This window comes from Bufo bufo, chromosome 2 (assembly GCF_905171765.1).
Source record: "Bufo bufo chromosome 2, aBufBuf1.1, whole genome shotgun sequence".
Taxonomy (NCBI): domain Eukaryota; kingdom Metazoa; phylum Chordata; class Amphibia; order Anura; family Bufonidae; genus Bufo; species Bufo bufo.
In genome coordinates, this window is record NC_053390.1 from 717,086,229 (window position 1) to 717,099,098 (window position 12,870).

Genomic DNA, 12,870 nt, shown 5'->3' on the forward strand with positions numbered 1-12,870 from the left:
GGAGATTGGGTGATCAGTGGCACGTCTACTTTCACACTGGTGTTTTGGCTTTCCGTTTGTGATATCCGTTCAGGGCTCTCACCAGACGTCCAAAACTGAACAGTTTTGCCCTAATGCATTCTGAATGGAAAAGGATCCGTTCAGAATGCATCAGTTTGGCTCCGATCAGTCTCCATTCCGCTTGCAGACTTTTGGTGTCCGTCTGAAACTAAGCCAAACGGATCCGTTCTGACACAAAATGTCGGATCTGTTTTGGCCATGTTAAAAATAATACAAACGGATCCGTTCTGTACGGATGCAGACGGTGGTACTATCTGAACGGATCCGTCCATGACCAATCCGCACCAAACGCGGCTGTGAAAGTAGCCTAAACGAACACACAGTAGTTTGTCTTTTATTGAGCACACTGAGTAAACATTCACAGTGCAGGGAGAAAAAGTAAGTGAACCCTTTCCATCCCCTATAGCAGCAATCACCTCCTCCAAATATTTCCTGTGGCTGCAAATCAGATTTGCACAATGTTGAGGAGGAGTTTTGGTCCGTTCCTTCCTTCCGATGTGTCTGAGTTCATCAGTATCTCTGGGACGCCTTGCAGAAGGACTTGCCACAGCATCTCAATAGGGTTACAGGTTATTGTCTTGTTGCATCAGCCATTGTATCTTCAGCTTGAGGTCATAGACGGCGGCCCTTACATTCTCTTGTAAAATGCTTTGATATTTATTTGGAAGCTCCATTAAGGCTACTTTTCCCTTCACCCACGAGAGAGAGGATTCGCCCCCCACAGACACTCTCCTCCCAATTCAGTGTAGTGTCCTGTCTCCGGGGAAGCCTGCAGTTTCTTTCAGATCCTTCCCCCTGGTGGTGCTCATATACTAACCCCTGCTGTTTGGGCAGAAGAAGGGCCTTGGGCATACCTGCAGTCCCCAGAGGTAAGATACGGCATCGGTTGGTGCTCTACTGGGGACGGGCAGAGGCACAGCAAATCTCCAGAGGGAGTGTGCTGGAGCGTGCCTGGCTGCATCACTGATGCGCTAGCGGCACGGACTTCCTGGCCCCAGGGAGAGGAGAAGGAGCTTCCGGCAAGGAGTTAGGCCGAGGGAAGCGCATACAGCACGTGGACTGGCGTTCGGCGCCAGGAGGTGATGTCATCACAGAGCTGCGCATACAATTTGTGGATTGGCGTGCAGCGCCGGACGTTGACGTCATCACAGAGCGCCTATGAGAAGGGTGCGGTGTGCTTCGGAGGACAGCGTCCTAATCAGAGTCCTGGTTGGCGGTCCGGTGGGACACATGGAGGAGAATATTCACACAGAAGAGTCTGGAGTCCTTCCAGCCCTGGTACCTCTGAGGGGTGACTGCTCTGGGGCATATTGAATCCTGCTTCTCTGTCTGATACCCTTATACCTAAATGTGTTGCAGACAAAGCCTAGGAAGGTCATTTCACAAAAGAAGAATAAAGAGTGTGGTCTTTGTAAATCCGTGTGACCGGCTGAGTGGGAGAAGAGGATCTGTCAGAGCTGGACTGATAGAACAGTGGCTGAGGAATCGCCGTTGTTCTAGAAGTGTCTTCAGGCGTTGGTCAGATCTGAAGTTAATTCCTCTCTATCCTCCAAAAAAGCTGCCGGGACTAGAGATTCATGGTTGAGGCGACTAGATACGACACAGGAACTTATTTCATCTGACTCTGAAGAAGATTAAATACACTCCTCCTCATCTTGGCATTCTGGAAATTCCTCCCTATCTTCTTCTGAGGAAGGCGAGATTTCCAATAGAAGATACAGAGAGACTTTGAAAAGCCATTAGATCAACTATGGGCATTGAAGAGATAAAGGAACCTAGTTCCATTCAGGATATTAAGTTTGGGGGTCTAGAATCCAGGCACCACAGCACCGGTTCATAAGAACGTTTCAGCCTTAGTCTACATGCACACGACCTAATGTGTTTTGCGGTCCATATGCCATCCGTTTTTTTTTGTTTTTATTGTGGATCTATTGTAACAATGCCTAAACAGACAAGAATAGGACATGTTATATTTTTTTTGCAGGGCTACGGAACGGACATATGGATGCGGACAGCACAATGGTGTGCTGTCCGCATTTTTTGCTGACCCATTGAAATGAATGGGTCTGCATCCTATCCGCAAAAAAAACTGGAACGGACACGGAAACAAAATACGTTTGTGTGCATGAGGCCTAAAGAAGAAGACTGTGCTACTTGGGAAAAGCGCCTAGGATAGACGTAGCTATATGTAAAGTCTCTAGAAAAATGGCCCTTCCTTTTGATTATATGGGAATATTAAAGGACCCGTTAGATAAAAAAAAAAAGCTGAGTATTTTTTTAAAGGGTGCCTGGGAGGCATCTACCTCTTCTTTCAGACCAAGCATAGCTTCAACTTGTATGGTCCGTTTTCTTATAATCTGGCTCACCGAGCTGGAAAATCAATTAAAAAATAGATGTCCCAGAGAGGAAATATTAGCGTCTTTACCCACTATGAAAAAAGTGGTGGATTTCTTGGCAGATGCTTCAGCCGATTCTGTTAGATTGGCAGCCACACCGCTTTATTTGGCCCGTAGAGCACTCTGGCTAAAAAACTGGGTAGGTGACTCCCCATCAGAAAATAAGCTATGTGAAGGGGAGTACCTTTTTGGGCCAGCACTGGATGATCTACTAGACAAAGCTGCCGATAAAAAGAAAAAGTTTCCAGGGGTTCAGGGTTCCTTCTCTTCTAGGAATAGATTTAACCCTCCTTTTCATCCCTTTAGGAATAATCAAGAAAGAGAGAAAAAAAAAATCAAGGTAGAATAGATTTAGGAGCCAAAGGAATGGTAGAAATATTTTTTTTAACCAGTCCTTTGGAGACAAAAAGAAACGGGATCAGCAATGACGTCATAATTCAGGTAGGGGGAAGATTAAAACTTTTTTCCCCGCCTGGTCCCAGATCTCTTCAAACTCATGGATTCTAGACACCATTCTCACCGGACTTAAAACTAGAATTTCGCATGGAAAGGGGGATTTATTTGAAGCGTAATTGCCTTTCAAAGTATAAAAATATCTGGGGCCCATGGATAGACAATTCTGGAGTTTGTAGCCCTTGGCTGACTTTCCAAAGTGGTTTTAGGATTGTTACTGGGTGATCCCGGTGGGGGTACCGTAATTAAAGGTTACTTGGTGTTATTTAAAGGGAGTCTGTCATCAGCATTTCACTTTTTTAACCCTTCCCATTGCTCCCTAGCATGCTTACATTTAATAAAAACGTTACCTCTGGCATCAATCCTGGACTTATAGAACCATCAAAAACAATCTTTATAACTTCTGCAAATGAGGGCTCGCAAGTGCCCAGGTGGCGGCGTTACACTCGTAGGTGCCCTGCTTGCTCAGCCTTTCATTGCGTCCCCCCGCCCCTTCATACCCTCCGCCCGCCCATCCTTTCCCTCTGACCGCATTTCTACTAACTTGTTATTCCGCGCATGCGCCGGCTTCGCGCCGTTAGCTGGCGCATGCGCAATAGTTACTGTGATGCCGTACAAGGAATGGGCATCGCAGTGCGCATGTGCCGGCCGACGGACTGAGTGCGCAGGCGCGGGATCTCGGCGGAATAACAAGTTAGTAGAAATGCGGTCAGAGGGAAAGGATGGGCGGGCGGAGGGTATGAAGGGGCGGGGGGACGCAATGAAAAGGCTGAGCAAGCAGGACACCTACGAGTGTAATGCTGCCCCTGGGCACTTGCGAGCCCTCATTTGCATAAGTTATAAAGATCGTTTTTGATGGTTCTATAAGTCCAGGATTGATGCCAGAGGTAACGTTTTTATTAAATGTAAGCATGCTAGGGAGCAATGGGAAGGGTTAAAAAAGTGAAATGCTGATGACAGACTCCCTTTAAACTGTGTTTGCATGACTTTATATTCAGAAAATGGCATGCTGGTCAGCTACTACAAATATTCTGTTATAAGATGAGATATATATTCCATAGTTGGTTCTCTATATAGAGGCATAAGATGGTTGTCTTAGTCATATTAAAGGGTTTCTACCACCACATTTTCACCTATTTAGCTGACTGACACTAGCGATCTGCTAGTGTCTGCTGGACCTATCCATGTTCATGTATTACCTTTGTCTGGAGCGGTTAAGCTTAAAAACGTAGTTTTATTGATATGCAATTGCGCCTCTAGGTGCTATGGGGGCGTCTTTTCAGCACCTAGAGGCTCCGTCTACTCACTATTTCATCCGCCCACCGCGTCCCTCCAGCCCGCCCCTCTCCTCTAGATTGACAGCCTACTTCTCTCCGTTTTTAAGCTTAACCGCTCCAGACAAAGGTAATACATGAACATGGTTAGGTCCAGCAGACACTAGCAGATCGCTAGTGTCAGACAGCTAAATAGGTAAAAATCTGGTGGTAGAAACTCTAAGTGTCTCAATGTTGGCGGGGGGAGGGGGAATCTGTTGGGGTTTGTATACAAAGAACTTTGTATGTTGACTGTTTTGCATTGTACAAATATTATCTTTGCATTTTACTGAACAAAGCATTTGATGCAAAAAATTTGTAACATGTCATTGTTTATTTTCATAAACCAATAAAAACATATCTGATTTAAAAAAAAAGAATTTCGTATTGGTCCCTCCAGTAAGATTCATAATTACAAAAAAATCTGACTTCGGCTCTAGGAATTTCTGCTATGGAAGGAGAAGTGCTAAAATTTGTCGAAAAATCTGTTTTAGTTCTGGTACCAATGGGGGAAGAAGGCGAGGGATTTTACTCTCCCATGTTTTTAGTAAAGAAACCGGATGGTTCTTTCAGAACAATAATAAGCTTAAAGAAGTTGAAGAGGACCTTTCATGGTTTTTTATTGAGATAAATACTTGCAGGGTTTTCCCGCTGATGCTGCCACCCTGCCTGATTTTAAAAAAAATATCGCTCCTGCGCCCCGCTGTATTCCCCCGTAGTTTTCCTGCTCAGTATGCTAATACTAAGCACCGATACAGGGAAGAGGAGACGTCAGGGTTTCTCAATGGGCGTCTCCTTCTCCCTGGCTGTGCCACGATCCAATCACAGCGGAGAGCGTCACAGCCAGGGAGAAGGTGAGTTTTTAGTTTTTTTTTTTCTCCCTGGCTGTGACGCTCTCCGCTGTGATCGGATCGTGGCACAGCCAGGGAGAAGGGGATGCCCATTGAGAAACCCTGGCGTCTCCTCTTCCCTGTATCGGAGCTTAGTATTAGCATACTGAGCGGGAAAAGTACGGGGGAACACAGCGGGGCGCAGGAGCGATATTTAAAAAAAATCGGGCAGGGTGGCAGCATCAGCGGGGGGGTACCCCCAAGTAAAGGTATTTATCTCCATTAATAAAAAAACATGAAAGGTCCTCCTTAAATCGATTTCTACAAATAAAAAAAGTTCAGAATGGAGACTATAAGATCAGTAATAAACCTTCTTCCTCCTCACTGTTTCATGGCAGTACTTGATCTCAAGGATGCATATTATCATGTTCCAATCTTCCTCGGACATCAAAGATTCTTAAGAGTCGCAGTAGAAATAGGAGGTCAGTTACGACGTCTTCGGTTTTAGGCTCTTCCGTTTGGCCTTTCTATGGCTCCAAGGGTCTTTACAAAAATAATAGCAGAGATGGCGGCTCATATAAGAGAAAATCTTATATGATTTTAACTTTTAATACCATACCTAGATGATTTTTTAATAGTAGGAAAAACAGAAGAAGCTTGTGGAAGAGCGGTCTCAACAGTATCAGAAATCCTGGGCAAGTTAGGCTGGGTCTTAAATCTAGAAAAGTCAAAACCACATCCGACCAGAAATTAGACTTTTCTGGGGTTGATCCTAGACTCATCTTCCCAAAAATGTGTATTGCCAGAAGAAAAGGTCAGTCATATTCAAGAGAGAATCAGAGATCTAACCAAAAATCCAGTGGTCTCTATGAGAAAGTGAATGTCTATTTTGGGGTCCCTCACGTCATGCATCCCAGCGGTAAGATGGGCACAGTTGCACTCAAGGGTTTTCCAGTGGGAAATCCTTTCTTTCTGGGATAGGTTCAGCTCCCTAGATTCAAAGATAAGGATCTCAGACCAGACTCTCGTGAACTTGGCATGGTGGTTAGAGAGAAAGAACTTAGTGCAGGGAATTCTATGGAAGTTGGAAGACCTGGTATGTCTAACCACGGATGCAAGCCCCTGGGGATGGGGGGCTCATATTCAGGATATTTCCCTTCAGGGTCATTGGGAGGATTCCAAAAAAGGGTGATCCTCTAACCTAAAAGAACTAGCAGCAGTAGGTCTAGCAATGAGATCTGTCCTTCCAAGAATAAGAGGGAAAAAATCTCAGGGTTATGACTGACAACAGGACAGTGGTCTCTTATCTAAACAGACAAGGGGGTACAAGGTGCAAAATTCTGATGCAGGAAGCCCAGAAGATCCTCTTATTAGCAGAAAGAGAGTGTGCCTCGATTTCAGCAGTACATATCAGGGGGTGGAAAATGGACAGGTAGACTTTCTAAGTCGCCATTTCCTATCCCAGGGTGAATGGAGTCTGAACTAGTCTATTTTCAGGAAAATAACAGATCTCTGGGGCCAGCCAGTAATAGACCTTTTTGCTACTTTCCAGAACAAGAAGGTACAGAAATTCTTCTCCCTAGATCCAGCAGGATCCCCTTGTGGAATAGATGCCTTCTTCCAGAACTGGAACTTTCCCCTAGCCTTTCCTCCTCTTCCATAGATTCCAAGAGTATTAAGGAAAATCAGGGAGGATGGCGCAAGGGTTATCCTCATAGTCCCACTTTGGCCGAGAAGATTATGGTTCACGTGGCTTCGGATCATGTCGCTCTCAGACCCTTGGGTACTTCCAGAGATCCGGAACCTATTGAACCAGGGTCCAGTTTTACACCCAGATAGAAAAAATCTCCATCTGACTGCCTGGAACTTGAAAGGTACTTACTAGGTAGGAAGGGATTTTCTGATGCCCTGATCTCTACTCTTCTTAAGAGTAGGAAAGAGGTAACAGTGGCCATTTATGCTAGAATTTGTCAGAAATTTGTATTTTTTTTTTTTTTTTTTAGATAACCACTTTAAAGAAATCCTATCCTGCTCCCTTTCATCTAGTGTCAGAATTCCTTTAGAAGGGATTAGAACTAGGTCTGGTGGGTAGTACCTTAAAAGTTCAGGTCTCTGCTCTTTCGGTCTTGTTTGATCAAGATATTGCAGGGTGCCCGTGGGTATCGCGGTTCTTTAGAGCAGTAGCCAGATCCACCCCGATACTTTCACATAGACTCCCTCCTTGGGACCTAAACTTAGTTTTAAAGGCCTTGACTGAACCACCATTTGAACCTTTGGATACCAGCTTCATTAAATGTCTCACCTTGAAATTATGTCTTCTAATAGCAAGAACATCAGCTCGTAGGGTTAATGAAATACACGCCATATCCATTAATCATCCATACACCACAATTTTAGAAGATAAAGTATTGATTCGTCCAGACCCAGCTTTTCTTCCAAAAGTCGCTTCCAAGTTTCATAGGTCTCAGGAGATTGTGCTTCCTACCTTTTTTTTTTTTTTTTTTAAGAAGAAAAATCTCTTTATTGCTTGGATGTGAGACAGACTTTGATTAATTATTTATCTCGCACTATGACGTGGCGAAATTTTTCTTCACTCTTTGTCCTCTTTCAAGGAGTGAATAAGGGAAAAGCGGCCACCAAAAGTTCCATTGCTAGATGGATTGTTTCTGCCATCTCTTTGGCCTACTCTGCTTCTGGCTTATCTCCTTCGGTGGGTCTTAAAGCATATTCTACCAGGGCAGTTGCTACCTCCTGGGCAGATAGATCCTCAGTTCCCATACAGGATATTTGCAGAGCGGCCACCTGGTCTTCTCCTTCAACCTTTTTTAAGCATTATCGTCTTGATTTGAGCTCTTCCTTTTCCTGGTCTTCCTTTGGGGAAATGGTACTTCTTTCAGCCCTCACCCTGAATTTTCCTCTGGTAAATCACTCGTGGTGCTGTCGTGGGTGAAGGGAAAAATGATCATTACTCACCGGTAATTTGATTTTCCAGAGCCCACGACAGCACCCTTATTTTCCCTCCCTTCTGGGTTTGTCTGGTTCTCCTATTCTCACATGGGTGTAGCAAAAAATAAATAAAAAAAGAGATCATTTATGTGTTAACTTGAAAATTATCAATCATCTAAACATTATGTTGGCGTACTTCCTCCGATGCTTGGATATCACACTGAATTGGGAGAAGAGTGTCCGCCCTTTTATTCTGTAGGCTTCCTGTCTGTGGGGGCGGATCCTCTCTCTCGTGGTGCTGTCGTGGGCTGTGGAAAATCAAATAACCGGTGAGTAATCATCATTTTCACCCTAGCGACAGCCTTCTCCGGCAGGGGAACAGCCTGCCGGATCAGTGCTGCCGCTAGTGCACCGTGCCGCCGGAATTCCGGCCGCAGCATGGCAAATATGCCGAGAGGTGGCCGGAATAAAACTATGACATGTCGTGGTTTTATTCCTGCCGCCTCTCGGTATGTTTGCCGTGCTGCGGCTGGACATCCGGCGGCCCCCATTATAGTCCATGGCGCCGGAGCGGACTTCCGGCAGCACGGATCCGGCAGGCTGTTCCCCCGCCGGAACAGCCTGCCGGAGAAGGCTGCCGATAGTGTGAAAGTAGCCTAAAGGGGGTAATCCAACACTAACAAATGCTACCCCATACGCCGGCTCCTCGCACTGAGTCTACTTACCTTGCTCTCTGCGCGGCTCCTGTTCCCCGCACTGCCGCAACTGCTTCTCCCTGTGCGCGGAGGGGGGAGAGCAGCCAATGGCAGGTGGTGACGGTGATGAGCCTCCCTCACGGGTGACACTAGGGAGGCTTGTCCCCGTCACCGCCTGCCATTGGCTGAGCCCCTCCACCCGACACTGGATGTTTTCATCCACACAAGGGAAGCAGCAGCAGCGACTGCTGTGCGGGGACCAGGAGCGGCGCGGGGAGCCAGGTAAGTAGAAGCAGTGTGAGGGGCCCGGCATATGGGGAAGCGTTTGTTAGTGTCGGATAAGCCCCTTAATTACATGGCACTTGACATCAAGAGGGGGTTACACATACATAATATAAAAATTAAAAAAGAAACAATTAACAGACTGGAGGTTGAGAGGATCAGTCATATGAGAAATGCTTAAAGGGATTATTCAGGAAATAATGATGACTAATCCTCAGGATAGGCCATCATTATCACATTGGCGGGGGCGGGAACCCCCAACGATCATCTGTTTCAGGGAGGCGCAGCCGTGGTTGGTATTGCAGCTCAGCCCCACTCACATCAGTAACTAGGCCATGTGACCATGTACAGTGATGGCCTTGGAAGAGGCCGCGGCGCACCTGGCCTCTTCAAAGAGCTGATTGTTGGGGTTGCCGGGTGTTTGACCCCCACTGATCAGATTTTTATGACCTATCCTCAGGATAGTTCATCAATGTTTCCAGGATAGCCCCTTTAGGGTGCCCATACATTAGATAGGAGTCCGCAGAACAAGGCCTAATGAGTTTGGGGGTGTCCCTGACAGGAGATATTGGATTGGGCATGCCGAATTTCCAATTCTTTTTTTTTCTCAAGGCATATAAACCGCTGTCAGAGGTGTCTGGCGGCAATTTATGGGGTCGTTTATGAAACTGATATAAAGTAGAACTGGCTTAGTTGCCCATATCAACCAATAAGATTCCACCGTTCATTTTTGACAGCTCCTTTGGAAAATGAAAGGTGGAAGCTTCCGCCAGCTACCGTTTGAACTGTCCACAGCTTCCTCCGATAATGGAGGCTGATTGCCAGGGAGTTTCTGAAGTGAGAGAATAGGGGAAATTAATTCAAAAATAAAAGTAGTTCAGTATATGGGTGGATAACCCAAATTAAAGGGGTTGTCTGGAACATTTCAAAATCCCTGAGAAGAAAAGGGAAGTGATAAAATAACCAAATAAGAACTATTTACCCGGAAAAGCCCGTGCGCTCTCCTGCTAACCCACACACGACTGTCCAGTGGTTAGCTGCAGTGGTCACATGCGGGTGTTTGCAATGTCATCACTGCAGGACAGAGACCATGGGGTGCCCTGTGATGCAGCGGGGGATTCTCCAGGTAAGGCCTCTTGCACATGAACGAATTTTCTTTCCGTGTCCATTCCGTTTTTTTTGCGGACCATATGCAGAATTATCCATTTCAATGGTTCCGCAAAAAAAATGGTAGGTACTTCGTGTGCATTCCATTTCCGCAAAAAAATAGAACATGTCCTATTATTGTCCGCATTACGGACAAGGATAGTGCTGTTCTATGAAGGGCCAGCTGTTCCGTTCCGTAAAATACGGAATGTACACAGATGTCATCCGTATTTTTTGCGGACCGCAAAATACACACTGTCGTGTGCAAGAGTCCTAATACTTACTTCGGCTTTCCTCTCCGTGATTTTTAAATGGTGCAGATATTGGTGCACAACACTATGGTGAAGTCTTGGTGGAGTTTCCGAGGATGGGTCGGCCTCTCTCCTTACATACAGTATGTCCTGTGGGATGTACTGCAGGCTGTAGAGACGTGCTCGCCGTCAGACCTCTGCCCTAATGTTCATAGTTGGCATATATTGTTACTACTATACATATTTTAGTTTGGTTTATTGGTTTTCTGTATATTTGTGCCGCCCTCAGACATTACATACAGGGTTCACCTTTTGTAGATCATATTCTGAATCCGGGCCCACGGCTAATGGATGAGTGGTTTAGATCTGGGTATGTGCAGGCTGGCTTGACCTGAGGGTGACTTGGGGCCACTTAAGGAATGCCATTATGTCTGGTACTGATGCAAAGGGCACCTGGGCACCCCTTGGTAAAACCACCGGATTAGCAGAATGCATTTCTTCTTTCCCTCTTCTGAGCACTCGTCTCTGTTTCAACCAAGGTCTTCTTCTCAGCTTTAATATTGACAGTTATCTCTAGCTGATCCATGGGGGTCTGACACCCCGCCAATCAGCTGTTTGGGTGTACCTCTGTCCCCAGAACTACACCGCATTGTCGTGGACAGGGCCCGTCACTGTACCGCTTCTCCCATTGAAGTCAGAGCTACAATCGAACAGCTGATCGGCGGTGGTGCGGGAGGTGGGACCCTCGCTGATCAGCTTGTGATGGCCATCAGGTAGAAAAGGCTGGGCAGCCCCATTAAGATGGGATAGTGGAGTGGTCTTCCTGCCTCATCTCTAGTTATGTCTGAAGCCAGTTTATACATAAACGAACGCCTCATTTTTCAGCTTCGTGGAAGTAACGCAGCCCTCCACCTATGAAACATTTCGGCGGCCACGTGTAGCATTTTGATGCCTGCCTCTGAGCCCCTCCCCCACAGCCACTATGCCTGCAGCAACAGTGGACCACAGCCAGCGCATCTGCGAGGTCTGGGCCTGCAACCTGGATGAACAGATGAAGCGAATCCGTCAAGTTATACGCAAGTATAATTATGTTGCAATGGTATGTCTAGGGGTTGTCTTCCAACAGTGATTGCTCTAATCTTACTGTTGTGCAGATATCCATTGAAATCTTTCTGAAGATGAGGATATTCATTGCTAATCTTGAGTCTTGGTATGGTATACTTCCTATGTACACTAGCTTCCTATCAGCAGATGCTGCGGATGAGATTTTTACGAAATCTGCGGTGAGGACTTTAAATATGCACCAATGCTGTAGAGGTAGAGCACCGCACACCGTAATTGCCAGTGCCAGCAAGGACTTGTCAGTCGTAGTCAATTTAATAGAAATTTGCGGCACGCGGCTTTTCTTGTCTGCAATTTATGGCATTTTATTCATGTTACATCACATGATCCAGTTATATCTCAGAAGCAAACATGTATTAGAATTGGCGATCGGACGTTTCGGTCTGTCAAGGCCTTCCTCGGCGGTCTAGTATCTCAATGCGGCTCCTACGGTCAAGTAGTGCTAGATCACATGCTGATCTAGCACTACTTGACCGTAAGAGCCGCATTGAGATAATAGACCGCTGAGGAAGGCCTTGACAGACCGAAACGTCCGATCGCCAAATCTAATACATGTGATTAATTTTTGCTTCTGAGATATAACTGGATCATGTGATGTAACATGAATAAATTGCAGACAAGAAAAGCCGTGTGCCGCATATTTCTATTAAACTTAAATATGCACCATGACAATTTATCCTTCGGATATCCATCGCGGGTTTTTCCCTTTGCAATGCATAAGGTGAAATCCGAGGCAAATCCGCGTTGCCTACCTGGATGTAATTGTATCCACTATTACTCTGAGAGCAGAAGCAGGTGTCTTCAGGTTTACTGCTGCTACATTGTCCTCATTCACTGACAGCAAACGAATATCTTGAAATATCTTTAAAATATATTCTAAGGTTGTATCACTCTTCATACAGTGATTAAACAAAACTAGGAAACCCCTTAAAGGGGTTGTCCAGGATTCTAATATAGGTGAATAGATCTATATTGGTAAGAGTCTGATGGGAAGGGCCAGGAGCGCAGGCGAGTGCGGCAGCCTCCTCATTTCCAGGTGCTGCGCTGTCTGTAGTGGCAGGGCACAGTAGTACCAGAGCTCTGTCCCATGCAAAACCGCTACAAAATGATCAGCACTGTGGCTAGTAAAGAACATTGAGGCCATACTGCTTAACGGTATACCTCAGCCTCTTTACATTCGGGCTGCTGTGAGTCGGACTCCGACCGAGCTGACGTTGATAGTCATTAATATTAAAATCTCAGATAACCCCATTAAGGGGGCTGTCCTGTTCCAGGAAGAAACCAGACAACCCTCGGGATCTACCTGCAATAAAGAACTGGTAGGTACTTACCTGACACATCCCTTGCCGCCGCTCTGGTTCTCCTGGCCAGGCTCT

General features: G+C 46.0%; 1 protein-coding gene across 5 annotated transcripts in view; it reads left to right on the forward strand.

The window, feature by feature from the left end:
• CNOT7 (CCR4-NOT transcription complex subunit 7) overlaps window positions 1–12,870 on the forward strand; it is a 44,900-nt gene that overhangs the window by 1,183 nt on the left and 30,847 nt on the right. For 2 of the 5 annotated variants that reach the window (XM_040418791.1, XM_040418792.1), the window contains exon 2: window positions 11,258–11,471. In XM_040418791.1, coding sequence (XP_040274725.1) covers window positions 11,355–11,471 — 117 coding nt within the window. In that variant the 5' untranslated portion in view covers window positions 11,258–11,354. Of the gene's footprint in view, window positions 1–11,257; window positions 11,656–12,870 lie in introns of those variants that run through there. The other 3 variants (XM_040418794.1, XM_040418795.1, XM_040418793.1) reach the window with 3 other exon arrangements.